At 39.9% G+C, this 17,165-nt stretch overlaps 1 protein-coding gene across 1 annotated transcript; it reads right to left on the reverse strand.

The window, feature by feature from the left end:
• Positions 1-10,571: 10,571 nt before the first annotated feature.
• On the reverse strand, positions 10,572-16,747 carry KCNV1 (potassium voltage-gated channel modifier subfamily V member 1). The gene is made up of 3 exons (XM_023750894.1): positions 16,252-16,747; positions 14,922-15,451; positions 10,572-11,157 (listed from the first exon to the last, which is right to left on the reverse strand). Exons 1-3 carry the CDS (start codon positions 16,716-16,718, stop codon positions 10,646-10,648), a joined length of 1,509 nt encoding a protein of 502 aa, XP_023606662.1. The 5' UTR covers positions 16,719-16,747; the 3' UTR covers positions 10,572-10,645.
• Positions 16,748-17,165: the final 418 nt, after the last annotated feature.

The following is a 17,165-nucleotide window of genomic DNA, read 5'->3' on the forward strand; positions in this document are numbered from 1 at the left end:
TCTGCTGGGGTTCCCGTGGCCCCGTGCCTGCTGCGGAGGCAGGACCCCTGGCTCTGGCCTACCTCTTGGGGGCAATCCATCAAGGAGACCCAGATGGGTGGGTGGGGCCTACCTCTTTGGGGCGATCAATCATGGGGCTCCCGCACTGTGAGAGGGCACAGGCCAGGCTGGGGGACCCCACCCTCCGAGTGCACGAATTTCGTGCACTGGGCCTCTGGTATAATAAAAGGCTAATATGTAAATAGACTGAATGGCGGAACAATCTAACAATCAAACAACTGGTCACTATGAAGTGTGCTGAACACCAGGGCGTGCGCACGGAACATGGTGGGCATTGGCCACGGTCGAATGGTGGACAGGTGAGCTGGGGCTCCAGACCAAAGTGGGGCACTGGTTGCTGTCTTTGGGGTGAGCCTCTGGTGGTTACTGAAAATTCTTTGCTCCTGCTGCCGGTGCTGGCCCTGATCGCCCCTCAGGACTTCTCCACCTCCCCCTGCTCCTGAGGGGTGATCCAGGCAGCAGCCGCTGCTCACACCCGCTGCTGGTGCGGGCACCAATCTCTCCATGCTGTCAGCGGTGCGAGCAGGGCTGGCGCTGTTAGTGTGTAGGAGCAGCGGCAGCAGGAGCAGGGCTGAAGGCAGATAGGGGACTGGGAACTGTGACATGAGGGGCTGGGCGTGGGTGTGGAGAATGGGCCGAGACCCACCCCTGTGCCCACTGCAGCCTCATGGCCTTCAGTTCCTTTCAAGGTGCACAAATTCGTGCACTGGGCCTCTAGTCTTTTTATAATATACAGTAAAATAATTTATTGTAAAAAATACAAAATTGTCATATTCCACATAAAATTTTCTGTGTACCATCAGTGGTATGTTGATTGCATGTTGGAATACACTGGCTTAAAAAGATACAGCTCAGACTCCCAGATTCCAAAACATGTTAGACTATTTATAATCTCATCCCAGCTAATTTCTGGTCCTATCTTTAGTTTTTCCCTATTATATACATATTTTTCTGTGATCTTCTTTTTGTTGTTTACTCTATAAAGTAGCTCTTCCCTTCAACTTCTTCACTTAGAAAACTTTCACGACATTTTCTACCTACTTCTCTTGGAGCAACTGTTACATGACATTTTATGTACTTGGTTGTTAATATGTGTGTGTGTTTTTTCATAGACTGTGCTTCTTGGAGAATATCTGTCTCCTGGCTTTATTGAAGAGATTTACTATTTACTATGAATAATATTTCCAAATATCAGTGGTTTTTGTATCTATTTAAGTAAACACAGGCATATCCTTTTCTTTTTTATTCCTTGACAGTGGAATTATGACATACTCATTAGAGAAAATTTGGAAAAAATATTAGAAATTCCTTTCTGCCAGGCTGGCTGAGAATCTGAGGTTGCTTTAAAGTTGAGTAATTACATGTTTTTGCAAGCCAGGCTTGTGAATTTGTTTACAATACCATTTTCTTAAAAACTTAGAACATCTGGTCTATTTGATTCTTGTCAGTTATGTGAAAGTAACCAAAGCCAAGGATCTTGTCTGATTATAGTTAGTAAGACTGGGGAATCTCTTCTTTATTTCCAATGTCTATGCTTGGTGCATCCCTTTTACAGCAGTTAAGATAAAATAATTTAGCATTAGTTAGTTAGCAGCCTAGCTCTCACTATGTGACAGAGGGGTTTCAATGAGAGATGATTAAGAGAAGTCACTCGGAAGCCTTATCTTCTTCTACTTACACTATAGATGCAGTTGACTTTTCTAATCTTCCAAAGTCCCAAGTTGCTGGACTCTGTCAATATCTATTACAGTAAGAACTCAGAAAGCTGCTCTTGGCAGCGCCGCTCCATCTCTGCTTGCAAACTGGATGACACTTACTTTCATCCCATCTCTTGTGTACCTTGCAAAAAGCAACACCAAGCAGCCAACCTCAATACTCTGACCATTTCCAACTATTTCCCCTAGATCTTGAGACACAGAAAATGCATTACCAGCTTTTGAAATTTCTGCAGTAGGATAGCCAAGGCCAACAGCTCTCCAGCCCACAGTAGCTGTTTCCCCATTGTATGTTGTCCAGGTCTCATATGAGTGCCACATATTTTAGGTTATTACTGTATTTCACTTCTAGGTGCCAATTTCTTTATTAACTAAGATATAACCAGTAGATAGAGAGGATCTAATGAGAGAAAAGTTTATTTCCCTCTCCTGTAATGATATGGAGATATGAATAAATGGCTCCATACCACAAAACCATTAAAGGGACCAGGTTCCTGCTCTTCCATCCCCTAGGATAGTGAAGGTGCCTATGAACTCTAAGGGATAGAACTGTGGGCAAGTGTAAATGCTAATGGTTTCCATTCTTGGAAATGATAGAATTAAACACTAGCTATACCTGCATGTTAGTACTTATATAATTAGGCCTATTATATTAATCACTTAGAAAATTTCACATTGGTTCAACTGGTTGGAAGATTTAGTTTCCCTCAACTAGTCTTTGCTTTCTTTAGAAGCTATTAACTTCAGATTTGACAGGATAAGTAAGAATACCCTAGTTGAGTGATGTCTGGGGCGGTAGGATCTGTCCAGAATTTGTCACTGCTTATAATCTCTGGTGTACCTGGGGAGGGTGATGACATGAGTAAAGGGAAAAACTAAAATCAAGGGAAGACAGTGGAAAAGGAAAAAGCAATTTTTTTAAACACTGAAGAAGAAATGAGTAAAAATCTATTGCAGATGTTTGTTCACTTGTCTTATTTTCAAAATGGCTCTTCATGGTAGTTTTAGTCTGTTAGATTACCCAGGTAGAAAAAATTATTTAAATAAGACGTGGAAAATAAAAGCATAAAAAGCAATAAAAGCATTATATTTGTGTGGCAATTTAGAATTTCTATCTTGCCTAAGAAAATGAAACCTAACCCTTTGGCAGAACCGCATAGAAAAAAGCAGCTTAAAAGTGATAGGTTCTGAAGGAGAATTGTCTTTCCAACAAGCAAGTGCTTCCTATGGGAACCCCATGTTAACCCATCAATTTTGCACAGCCAATGAGATGACTAAACTTCCAGCCTTCCTTTGAAGGAAAATAGATGAGAATTTTTATTGATCTTGATCAAGGAGATTACAGTGGTGTTGAATAAGCAACACAATAAGATTATCCTCTTAGATTTAAAGGCCAAACTAAATTGATCTATGCTTATTCATGTAACTATTTTGTGAGCTTCTTTGGAAGAGATATCTTTTCAATACAAGCAAAGAAATAGCTAGTGCCCTTTGTAATTATGCTGATATAAAAAAGAGACCAAGTAAGCTTGAGAAAGAAACAATCCATCTAGGATTGAATGATTAATCAAATGATGCAAAATTTGATTAAAAATGTAAATAAGCATTTTATAAAAATTAATATGCAATTCAAAGGAAATTTTTATAACCCTCATATCATTGCATCTGTAACTTTCCCATCTATGCATTTTAGGAGGCTGCATTATTAAACATTATAGGCATATTTTGGTCACCAGACCTATCAACTGAATTATTTAGAGAAATAATCTGAGACTTTCAGTGAATCACGTGTCTCCTTTAAGTAACTTAAATTTTTTTCTATGTAATAGAAATAACACATATTTTGATACAAAGTTTATTGTTAAAGACAGAAACAAATTAATACATATTTCAAATCACTTCATTTTTTAAATAAAGCCCAGTTTTAAGAGCAGTTTTGATTTACAGAAAATTGAGAATACAGTACAGAGGGCTCTCCTATGCAGACCCACAACGTTTTCTTATTATTAACACCTTTGATTAGTATAATATATTATTACAAGTAATGAACCCATACTGATGCAATATTGCTGATCAGAGTTCGTAGTTTATTCATACATCCTTACTTTTACCTCCAATCCTTTCCTCTTCCAGGACCCCATCTAGGGCACCACATTGCATTTAGTAGTTCTCACTGACCATAAGAGTTTCTTCCACTTTTCCATGTTTTTGATGTTCTTGAATGTTTTGAGAATTGGTCAGGCATATTGCAAGAATTTGTGTGATATCTTTTTCACAATTAGACTGGGGTATGGGTTTGGGGGAGAGCCAGGGTACAACTATCAACATGGTTTATGAAATGGTTTATGAATTTGATGTTGACCTAGATTACATGGCAGTGCTTGTCAAGTTTCTGCACTGTGAATATTTTGCTGTAATCTTTCAAGGAAAGCCTCCATGCACAGTCAACACAATGAGTGCGGAGTGCTACTCTGTTCTTTAGGATGGAGTAGCTACATAAATTATTTGGAATTTTTTTCTGCATGGAAGATTTGTCTCTTATCCCTCATTTATTAATTTATTCAATCATTTATATCAGTATAGACCCATGGATGTTTATTTTATACTTTAGATTAGAATACAGTATTGCTTGATTTATTTTTTTGCTCAAATTATTCTAGCTTCGGCCACTGGGAGCTCTTACAGTGGCTCCTCTGTCCTTTTAACATAGGCCCAAACCATGTGTTTGTTTGTTTTGCTTTCCTACTTTCTGGCACTATAAAATGTTCCTGACTCTTCTGTTTATTTCCTGACTCAGGTCTAGAGTCAACTATTTCTCCAAGGATCCGTGTGTGTGTGTGTGTTACATTGGAGAATAATACCAAAAACCCAGATCTGAGAATAATACCAAAAACCCAGATCTGAGCATTAGGTGTGCTTAATTGATACTCAGGTATTGTTACTTTTAGCCCTGTCACCTGACATAGCAAAGAAATATATGTGTGTATGCTAATTTATTTAGGTACACATATGTATAAATATTATTATATGTAACCATCTTTAACAATATTCAGCTAAACATGAGTTCATACTATGTCTAACTCTCATCAATTATCGCATGGACCATTCTAGCTTCCTCCCCTTACGTTATCTGCATTTTCACTCCAAGAATGAGAAACCTGGCTTCCACCATCTGTCATCTATTTACTTAATTGTTCTATTCCAATATCAATGTACAGCACCATTAAAACTGTGAACGCCTACCCCTATGGGGAACAGCTTTATACACTAGAGTATAGCCCTTCTGTTCAGTGCCTTTTGCCTTTAGTCTTACAGAATCCATTCATTTCCAAAGTTAGGTCAGCACTTTCTCTCCCATCTTCTTCAGTGAAATTGTTTCACATATTTATAATGTAGTTACATTCTCTTCTCACAGTCTGCATTGCTTCCTGGAATCCCCTAACCCAGTGGTCGGCAAACTCATTAGTCAACAGAGCCAAATATCAACAGTACAACGATTGAAATTTCTTTTGAGAGCCAAATTTTTTAAACTTAAACTATATAGGTAGGTACATTGTTATTAACTTAATTAGGGTACTCCTAAGCTGGCCTTTGCTAAAAACGTCCTCAATCTGATTGAGGTCCGTTCGCTGAGGTCGACCCCTTCCAACTCTCCCAGGATAATAAAGATCATGGGCATCACACCTCAGAGGAGCCATGCTATTTCTATTTTTCAACATTTCGTGCTATCCAGACATTCTTGAAGATATTCTAGAACAAATATATCAGTGCTTCCATTTGCAAAATATGTAGAAATGCAAGAGACACATGGCAAATTGTCTCCCAGTGTAATCTCTTTCAGACTTTTTCTGGGACAACCAATACATTTCAGGATGATATAATGTTTAATTTTAGACAAAAATACTGGATATTATGTTATCACTGAGGAGTATAATTTTGAATTTTCAACTGATATATAATGTAAAAATATCATACATTTCATTTCCATACATATTGTAGGAATGATTCTTTAGAAAGTTGTTCCAAATTATAGAGTAAAAGTACCCCTTTTTATTAGCAGTTATAGAAAATTAAGAAATTATTTGAATTAATATTTTTTCTTTGAATACATTTTGGGGATTTAAAATATTTTTATTGATTTCAGAGAGGAAGGGAGAGGGAGATAGAAACATCAATGATAACAGCTTGCAACCTGGGCACGTGTCCTGACCGGAATTGAACTGTGACCTCCTGGTTCATAGGTCAACACATAATCACTGATCTTCACCAGCTGGGCTTGGGATATTTTAACAAGTCAGCTGGCTGTATTTCCAATTACTTTTCAATGTTAACATTTTAAATCTTTCTTTTGCAGGGATATCATTAAAATCAATATATTGAAATTTATTGTTTTTATTGAAGTTTGTACATTTAGCACAATTGAAACAGGGAACAATGTAAATAGAGAGGAGATGAGGACTAGGATTGAGTGACCACTTCAGCCAGAAAAGATGAATGAGCAGTGAGGGAAGGGAGAAATCAGTAGAGTGTGATGGGCTGGAAGACAAGTGAAGAAAGTGTTCCAAGGTAGAGCTTACAGTTATCCTTGTAAATGCTGCCAATGGATCCAGAAATATAAAGCATGAGAATTGATTATTGGGTTCAACACTGATGGGGTAATTGCTGACTTGAAGTGGGTTTTCAAAAAAGAATAGGAAAAAAAGTGAATATAAAAATGTAGAGAGTGAATATAGAAAATGCTTTCAAGGAGTTTTGTCAAAATGGAGAGCCTGAAATCAGGTGTTTCCTCAAGATTGAAGTAGATTCAAGGAGGTTTTTTGTTTGCTGGACTTTGTTTTTAAAATGGGAAAAATTAAATCATGTTTTTATGCTGCTGGGAGCAATACAGTAGGGAAAGTGACGGTGGCGTAGTGAGAGGGAAAGGACTTTCTGAAGCGATGTTCTAGAATTGCACAGAAGGGACAGGATGGGCAGTTCAAGCCTCCTAATAGGAGGAAAGGCACATAGGGATAAACACAGATACACGTGGGTGGCAGCCCTTGTAGAAAAGCTCTTCTAACTGATTCTATTTTCTAAGTGAAGTGGAATCACAGGGAGGTGTTAGAGGTTTATATTTACTGAGAGAGTGGATGGATTCTGGAATAGCAGCATGATTGCCTAGCAGCATCAAGAAGTCATTCGGGGTTGTAGGCATGAATGTGAAACGAGAGCAGTCAGCATACACTGTTTTTTCTGTTATCGTGATCAGCTCTTCAGGGGCAGGCACACAGAGGCACTGAACTGAATCTAACTAGGGTTTGGGTTTCACCAATTGTATGCAAGAAGGACCACAGAGCAATGGAGTTTTGGATGTAGATAAGGGGATGATTTTAATATAAGGCAAGTAAAGACATGAAGATGGTGAGCATCCAGGTTATCCCATTGCCCCTGAAGACATACCATGTAGACAATTGCCAGTGGCGTTTATGAGTAGAACTCCCCTTGTGTGACATTTTAATGCTATATATCAGCATGGCTTAGAGACAGGTTTGGGCGTGGGGGTGCTTTGTGAAGGAAACCAAGGGAAGCACTGGACCACATCACCTGTCAACCAATATCTTCTTGGACCTGAATTGAAGGATTGATAAGACAGAGATATTAATGGCTAATATTTCCAAAGAGCAGACTTTTCATGTTATCAAAGTGTATCAGTAGAAATATTTGTCAAATCAGTAAATTTACCAATGATAATATTTTGCTTAGATAACTTGGGCCAACATATATATTTTCTGCAAGGGTTAATCAAAAGATTTTAATGACAGTAAGAATTCCACATTGAAACACAGCACTGAGATTTCTACCTCCGTTATTTTCCTTGTGCATCTCAGACATTGTACTTAATACTAATTTTCATTAAAATGACAAATGAAACAATTTCTTGTATATATTGGAAAAACAATAAAACATGAACATGATGCCATTTCTACCAGATACCTCAGTAATTTCTTAAAATTGCTCTTTTCAGTACTCAGGAATTACCTCTGTACACTCAAATGTTTTAATTAGTATTCTCAGAGCTTACAGAAAGCCAATAATTCCATTATTTATATTTCCAAAAAGTGAATATTATTTTGTAGCAGTAAGTATTAGATTTTAAAAATAATGTCAAATGTTTTCAAATGATGGGATAAAAGATTAACAGAGTTTCTGCTTTGTTTTGTTAATTAAATTTGGTTTGCTTATATGTACATGTGTTGAATAACTACTGGTATTTTATGTAACAACAAAACTGAATAAACATATTTAAAAATTTATTTGAAACACCCATATCATATATGTTTAGTTCAAAAACTACATAAAACATAGTTTTTTTTCATTTTCCAAATTAATTATTCTATAGATAATGTTTGTCTTGTTTAATAATGACTATAAGGTGTGAGAGCAACTTTTCCTTAAAAGCACCATGCCATCTCTGAGAATAAGCTGATTTTTTTCTGAGGACTTATTAAACCTCTCCACCTACAGGAAATCGGCTTGTCTGCCTAAGACATCAATCCCCTACATATAGGCTGTTGGGGTTCATGAAATCTGTAATGTGACCTTTAGGAGTGTCATTCCCAGCAGATTAGGATTCATTCCTGGCTCTTTCACCTGTGTATGGGCTGTATGAATGTGGACAAGTTACTTCATCGTAAGCTTCAGTTTTGTCATCTCTGTTCCCCTCAAACCCTCGAATAGAGTATTAAATACAAGAGAACAGGACTCAATGTGGTTCAACAAATAATCTCTAGGGCTAGCACACAGATGGATTCTGAACAAGTATTGTTGAGTGAATAAGTATACCAACTATATACTTAGAAGAGTACAAGAATAGCAATTGTATAATAGGGATGTTTTAAGGCTGAAGTGAAATAATACATGATGAGTACAGAAGTCCTAGATTAAAGTAACTATTCTTATTGAGCAGAGTTCCAGAGAAGCCTGGATAAGTTTGCCTTCTATGTCCAACATCTATTTCCCCTTCAGATTGTGAATGGGATTTAACTAGTGCCCCTATGGCATGCTTTAGCACTGGAAATTGTGTAAGAGAAAAAAATATTTATTTTATTACTACTCATAGCTCCTAAATCTTTCATAAAATTTGGAAGAAGGGGTAACAAGCCAAGTGAATTAAAATATTTTAGCATATAATCTAAAACTCATGCCATCAATAAAAATGTTTTTAGGGCTTAAGAATGCATATCAGAAAACCAGAGGTAGTATATGTGATAGTTCATTAATTTTAATATGCATACTTTAAATTTTTACATTTCCTAACTCTGGATGCATTTTATACTCGATGGCATCTTATACTTGATTGGGTTTTCATTTTTCCTTCCTTCTTTCCTTCCTTCCTTCCTTCCTTCCTTCCTTCCTTCCTTCCTTCCTTCCTTCCTGCCTGCCTGCCTTCCTTTTCTTTGCAGTTCATCATATAATAGGATTTCTGTATAATTGATAAAATATGATCTAGTCACATGTTAAAGCAGTATTGCTCCATATTTATTTCTTATCACCACCCAACCCTGGCAAGAAGCCTCTTAGCCATTTTTTTCTAATTTCCTACCCTGTTAAATTTTAATACTATAGATATACTCTATATCTGTTAATGTACTGCACATATATGTGTGTTTTATGAATAAAGAGTAAGATATTTTTGCCCTGCAAGAAACCATTTTCATCCCATTGTTAGCACTATTACACTCATTGAGAATACAGGTATTAAAATTAAAGTGATACTCCATATTATACTTAGCTTTAAAAATCTCATTTACTAGAATATTGGGAAACATTAATTAATTATTAGGTTTAGAACTTTTGGCTTTAATTATATAACAGAATGTCTTGGAATTTTATTATTATCATGAATGTCCAAATGCTGTCAACATGCGTGCAAAGTTTGAACATTTGTTATTTACCCCTATAGTCAGAAAGTTATCCATAATGTTTTTTAACAAAGATCTTCAAGTTGATCCAGTGATATCATTCAACGTATGATTCTCATTTCATAAAATAAGACTAATTAATGATTTCAGAATATAAATTTAAAATGTTCACTACTCCATTTTTACATGTTCATGATTTTAAAGACATAACTTGAACACGACATCAATAAATATATGTTTAAAGTCCATCTAATTTCCATGGAATACTAAGAGATATCTGCTTTACACTCAACATATAGCCCTCAGTGTGGGGATGAAGAAGTGTGATTCTTGAAGCCACTGTATAGCATTCTTCTACTGAAGTCTAAGCAGTTGGGAGTCTCATCTATGTAACAATGGTGGAATACAGAGCTCAGCCCATTTGTGACCAGGGTTTGCACCAGGGGGAAGAAATGACCAACAAATCAGGATTTTTCTCTTGTAAAGGTAATTGTTGTATTCAACAGCTTTAATGGATAAAGAAAGGAGTGATTTATTTACTTGGGGAATATCTTTAAATAACAAAATTGTTTAGTGTACCCTTAAATGTTCACTTATTTTTTCTCTGGGCTTGGCAGTTTAACATTCATTTTTTATAAAATCAGTAGTGCAAAAAACTTTTAAAATTAGTGATGCATAAAACTTTAACTCTTGTATGTATTGCAATATTTTACATTTGCCAATTCTGACATGTTATATTGGTCTAGTTGTATTGGGTTGTGTTAGATGGTTATTTTTGAGACTCAAGTGTATCAAAATACCATTGTTGGGGAGATATGAACTGTTCTAGCAAACTAAGCAACGTATCAGCAAAAATGAACACAGGGAGAACTCAAAAGAGACTCCGCAGCAGTACACGGACAACCACGTCAAGGCTTTATAGATCGAGTTAGTTTTACACAAGCTTTTGTAAATAAACTGAAAGTGAACTCAAAACCAGAAATCATCTCCTCCACTGCTCCTAGTACTTGCTCTTTCTCTGCCTTTTAGTCGAAGCATCTCCATGATGCTCCGGGCATAGACATCTCTCAAGTTCACGCTGATATATGAGTCAGTGGCTATATTCTTGGTAAGTTTCTTCAGAGCCTCACGCTGTCTAGCAGCTGCTTCCTTGAGCTTTAAGGTAAAATAGCAAGCAGAGAAGCGGTCGTTAATAATAGCAATAGGCAAAGCCAAGACGAGGATTCCCGATAATATACACATGAAGGCCACGATTTTGCCTGTGGTGGTGTCTGGCCGAATGTCCCCATAGCCCACCGTAGTCATGGATGTTGTGGCCCACCACCACGCACAAGGGACACTTGTGAAGGTTGTGTCAGGAATGCTTTGCTCAGCAAAATATTCCACAGTGGAGAAGATAGAAATTCCCACAGACAGAAATAGGAGCAGTAGGCCGACTTCTTCATAACACTGGGTGATTGTCATTCCAAGTGAGCGTAATCCTGTAATAGAACATTTGCTGTCAGTCACTGGCACCCCTCCTCTCCTCCTCCCTCCTCCCACCCTTCTCTCCCCTCCCTGCTATCTACCCACAAACATGCATTTCATATCTACTATGTCTCCGGCACTGGGCAATGTTCTGGGTATATGGATGACAAATCATAATCCTTGTCTTCAGGAAGCTCATAGTCTAGTTGATGGGGCTGGATTGAGAAGGATAAAAAGAAATATAATTAGACCCATTCACTCATTTGTGTACTTTTTAAACACCTATTTATACAGAAAAGGTGAGGAATGGAATGAAAAAGCATGGAGGGGTATATGATTGGAATGTGTACGCGAGTCTGTACAATGGGAGGTCTTTGCAGTGTTGGATGTGGAGTACTCACTAGGTCAGACTAGTGCCTGACTTTGACACACTTTTCTAATGCCAATTGTATGCTGTCTACTTTTCTCACCCTCCCAATAAAGTTTAACACAATGAGCGTATCATTATCTGAAGGCCAGAGGCAATGAAGGACATACATCAGGAGGATGAAGTGAAGCAAGTTAGGCATCAGTGACAAAACTAGGCCATAACATCAAACGTACATTCAGAGGATAATCTTAGAGGTCTGCCAGGAGGGGTTCCTGAACTCCCATGACATCCATTGAGATTCTAGTCCTTAACACAAAAGCTCTAGGAAAATACTTCCTTTGAGTACATAGAATTTCTGCATTCTTGCAAGGAAGTAGACCTGAATATAGAATATTCCTCCATTGCAAAAAGGTATGGAGGACTGGAGCCATTAGGAGATTCTCTCATTGGTGAATTCCTCATTGCTGTTCCGAGGATTCATTGGGCCCCTGGGAGACAGACCAAAGAGAGGCCATTCCCATATCTAAAGAGATTAAGCCTTAGGGAGAGTAAGATGCAACTGTAATGGGACTGTTATTTGAATAAGGTATCTTCTCCAACACTAGAGAGATACTGCTAAATGTGTACCCACATTTTGAAGCCATATCAACCTGATGCCACAATGATATTGTCTCTGAAGTCCAAAGCAATTCCTCCTAGAATCATTTAAAATTTTTATTCACTCACTAGAGAGTACTTGAGATGCATTAAAATACTACTGATGCTCTCATCATTTTGAATTTTGTTCTTAAAATGTTAAGATACTCTTGAATTATTTACCAGCTACTTTTGCAGATCAGTGAATATTAATTTTGAGGCTTAACATAAAAAGAAAACTTTTTAGAATATCTTCAGAATACATTTTAGAAAACTGGCCTTGATGTGTCCATATTGAGTTGCATTTCTGAAATAAATTGACAGCATATGAGGAAAAGCATATAGTGTTTGGGGAGACTGTTTTCATTTCAAGATGAAATCCCGTGAACAATCTTGTAAAGAAACATAAAGTGGTCTGAACTTCTTCATGTTACATCTATTAACTCAGATTATTCTTAAAATATAGGAGATAGCGGTTGTAATTATTATTCTTTTTTACAGACAAGAAGACTGAGGCATAGACAGGTAGCATCTCTAGTACAAGGTTACAGAGCCAGGATTTAAATCTGGGATCTCTGGCCTACCATTGCTCTAACTTATTGCATAATACCTTTCAATTTGTCCTTATAGTTATTACATGGAGGGATATGTCATCTATGTCTATATTCTGCTAAATGTTATGCTTAGGTTAAAATTGTCCAATATTTGTCCAAGTGTCCATATCTTTTCAATAAATGAAGATTCCATTAATACTTTGTATTTCTTTAGAACTGAAAAAAAACCTTTGAAGAGGTGACATTGTGGAAATTACTATTATTTTCTTTTTCCTTTCTTTTGGGAAAAAAATGTACTCTATACTGGGTGTTTAAATTGAATCCTGTGAAGAGTTTATAAATACTAGAAGCAAGCATCCTATTATGTGTGTCAGAAAACAAAGGGTAGTACTTCTAAAAGTTGTTGGTAACCCCATTATCAAATCCTTGGTGTGTGAGACTAGCTAGGAAAACACACTACCAAGATTATATTAGGATAAGTCCCAATTACTTTAGAGATGTGAAAAAAATATCTGAGGTTAATTTCTCTCCACGAGGAGAGACAATTATCATTAACGTCTTTTAGGTGATCCACCAGGCACATTTCTAGAGAAATAAGGTGGTAAAGGACTCTCTAGTTCAATTATTTGCATTCCATGTATTGCATTAGTATGTATGATATCAATATGGCATTCTACTCCAGTTGTTTCTTATTCTACTCCTGTGATAACAATGTCAAGGTTTTGTTTCAAGTCCAAGAACCACCTACATCAAAATTACTTGTGAGCTTGTTAAAATCTATGTTCCTGGGCAAACCCCAAATACTAGAATCTGACTCTCTACAGACTGGGGCTAAGAATTAGCCTTGTAAGAAGATTTTCAAGGGATTCCTCTTTGCAGGAAAGTCTAACAGAAGGTAACATATGTAGTCTAGAGCATCCAACAGACCCAGGGCTGGCCTCTGAGAATCACTGCCCTCAGACAAGCAAGGGCCATCTGTAATGGATTTGTGTGATTTCCCCTGACATTGGCTATCATTTTTAAGTACAGTTGTGTGGAGATTTTTCTAGGGAGAATGTTTGTTCAATTATCTAGGCCAGTGATGGCGAACCTATGACACGCGTGTCAGAGGTGACACGCGGACTCATTTTTTGGTTGATTTTTCTTTGTTAAATGGCATTTAAATATATAAAATAAATATAAAAAATATAAGTCTTTGTTTTACTATGATTGCATATATCAAAAAATTTCTATATGTGACACGGCACCAGAGTTAAGTTAGGGTTTTTCAAAATGCTGACACGCCGAGCTCAAAAGGTTCACCATCACTGCTCTAGGCTTTATGGTACACAAAAAGCTAAGGAGTTCTTGTTCCCATCTCTCTCATACATCCCAGTCAAGAAAATTCTCAGATACCAGATGAATTCGTGTCTTCTGCTTTCTCCCCAAACAAATATTTCCATTGTTTTTTCAAAACGTAGCAGAAGGCCACCAGTGCCTGGTCATCTCTCTTCCTGTGTAGCCAGAGAAGCCTCAGCAGGGCAGGCTTTCTCTTCTGCCAAAGAACATGTGTGGCAAGCACTTTTGTGGACACAGAAGAGAAACTAGCTTATGTCCCTAAATATCATATATAACTTAGGCATATATTTTAATGTGCTGTTTATGCATATTTAATTTGGCACCTTCTAGAGGCAGAGTGTCTTTAGGTTTCTGTTTTTGTTTTATATTTTCTGGGCACAGGGTTAAACCAAATTGAGGTGAACAAGTGGTCAAATTATTTCTCCAGTCCCTTGGGGAGAGAGAGTGTGAGAGGCATGGTTTCCTTTGTACCTGTGATAACAACTTCAAGGTTTTACTTCCAAATAACTTCTTGGAGATCATGGTTGGGTGGAATATGGGAGTTGGTAATTTTTAAAATATATTTTTATTGATTTCAGAGAGGAAGGGAGAGAGAGAGGGAGATAGAAACATCAATGATGAAAGAGAATCATTGATCGGCTGCCTCCTGCACACCCTACAGTGGGGATCGAGCCTGCAACCCGGGCATATGCCCTTCACCAGAATCGAACCCGGGACACTTCAGTCTGCAGGCCGACACTCTATCCACTGAGCCAAACCAGCTAGGGCGGGAGTTGGTATTTTGAGTATCAACGCAGAGCTGCTTCCCTTGGAATGTGGGCCACACCCCTCCTGCTTAAAAATAATAACAAACTGAAAGACATCAATGAAATCTGAGTACCTGTGGAATGCCTGCCCAGCTTTAGCATGCGCAGGGCCCTGAGCAGCCTCAGAACCTGGACGATGCGCCCCACGTTTTCCAGATCCTGCGTGGTCTCACTCCCACTCAGGCTCTCTACCAGAAGAGTGATGTAGAAGGGCAAGATGGCCAGCAGGTCTATGATGTTTGGCACCTTTCGGAGGAAGCAGCACCTGTCCCGCACGCACAGGAAGCGCAGGGCAAACTCCCCAGTGAACCAGCTAATGCAAAAGTACTCCAGGATCTCCAGCACCTGCAGGTCCAGCCAGCTTAACTCAGCCGACATTAGGGCCATGTTGACGATGGACACCACCACGAAGACGATGGAGATGACCCCAAAGATGCGGGAAGCCGTGGAAGACCCAGGTTTCTCCAGGATGTCCCAGAGCTTCTGGCGGACGGTGGGACAGGGTCCTTGTGAGAAGTCTTGTTCACTCTCATGTTGACTTTCCTGGTCTTCTGTGTCCTTCTTAAAGTCTAAGGTTTCACTCAGCTCTTTCCTTCTGAAGTATCTTTTAGAGAAGGACAACTTCGTGATTAGTCAACTTTTAAAAAATGCTTAAGTAAAAAAGAGAATTAAACTTGGTGGTGAGGTTATGCTTCTTATTTTAGTTAAATGCAGAACATGTCCACTCATATCGTGCCCAGGCTGCCTCTTGCCCACAGTATTCTATCTTTATCATTTAGGCTTATTCTTTTTAAAATGGCAAATTTGTGGTAGAAGTTCATACCAAAGCATTTATACTGAGCAAAGCTACTTCAGTGCATTTTTACTCATTTTCTGGCAACAAGAACTGAAGTTTGCCACATGGAACTTTGTGTGTGTGTGTGTGATGGAAAGGTATTTGTGAAGAAATGAAGCAACAGAAAGAGAATTGCAAAGTGATCATAAAAGTCAAGGAATCAACTTTCTATTTGTGTATTTAAAACAGAGTTCCATCCAAGTTTTTAAACGAGTGTCCTGGGTTTGCTAAACGATCATGCTTCACATTGAGACCCACACCCCTATATATGCCTCTTCTGCAGCATAGCTTTTGTGACTCCTTTATTCAATCACCAAACATTTATTGCAGGCCTGGCCTCCCTCGCCCTGTAAAGGCATCGGCATATATTCATTTAAAAAAGAAGGTGCAACAAGTTCCAACCAAAAGTAGGCTTTGACCCTTTCCACCCCCACCCCCCACCACCCCTACCTTCCAGCTCAGAAGTGGCCACATATAGGAGGCTTGTGCAAACCCTCAACTCTTCACCTCTGGCGCCCTCCCTCCCATGCTCCCGCCTCCCCGCCCAGCCACCGGGCGCTTCTCGGTACCTGTCCCTGCAGCAGGAGTCGATGCTGAGCTCGTCGATGCCCCAGTACTGGATCTCCTGCAGGAAGGAGAGCGCGCACAGCTGCTCCATGACGTGCAGGCGGCCCGTGCGGTAGTAGTGCAGGACGTAGCGGAAGGCTTGCGAGCTCCGGTCGAAGAAGTACTCGTTGTCCACCGGGTTGGCGTCGTCGCAGAGCTCCAGGGGGCTGGGCGGGGCGGCCAGGGCCCCGGGGCGTCGGTACGAGGCCACCACCACGGCCAGCTTGCCCAGGCGCGTGTGCGGGAAGCAGGACAGAGCCTGCTGCGAGAGCACGAAGCGGCTGCCGCCCACGTTGACCGTGAAGCTGTCCCCGAGCGCCAGGGGCTCCCCTTCGCCTTCGCTGCAGAAGACGCTGGAGTCCAGCGAGGCCAGGGAGACGCTGTCCAGCGGCGAGTCCCGCGGCGCCCGGCCCCGGGGAGGCAGCTCCATCCCGGCGGCCGCTGCCTGGGGGCGCCACCAAGTTGGGGCGGTGGCACGGCCCCTGGTGGCGGCTGGGATTTCCCGGGATGCCGAGGAGGGGGTTGCCTGCCACCCGCGCACCCCTGTTCTCTCCACCCCTAGCTGCTGAGGGAGCCGCGAGTGCGCGGTGGCAGCAAATCCACGTGCAGAGCGCGGAGGCGAGGAGGGGAGGGTCGCAGGGCACACTGCCTGTCTCGATGGCCCTCCCCAGACTTAGGCACCCCCTCCCCGACTTTGTAATGGAGATCCCGAGCCCATGGGGTGCGGGGATGGAAAGCCTGGTTATTTGTGGGGGCCGCGGGTGGGGAGGGGGCGTAGGGAGGTTGAGAGTCCAGGAGGAGACCCTATGACTCCTGGCGGGCGGGATGCCAGCGACGGGATGGCAAGACTCACTCCTGCACGGAGGGCGCCCAAACG

This window comes from Myotis lucifugus, unplaced genomic scaffold (genome assembly GCF_000147115.1).
Source record: "Myotis lucifugus unplaced genomic scaffold, Myoluc2.0 scaffold_17, whole genome shotgun sequence".
Classification (NCBI taxonomy): Eukaryota; Metazoa; Chordata; class Mammalia; order Chiroptera; family Vespertilionidae; genus Myotis; species Myotis lucifugus.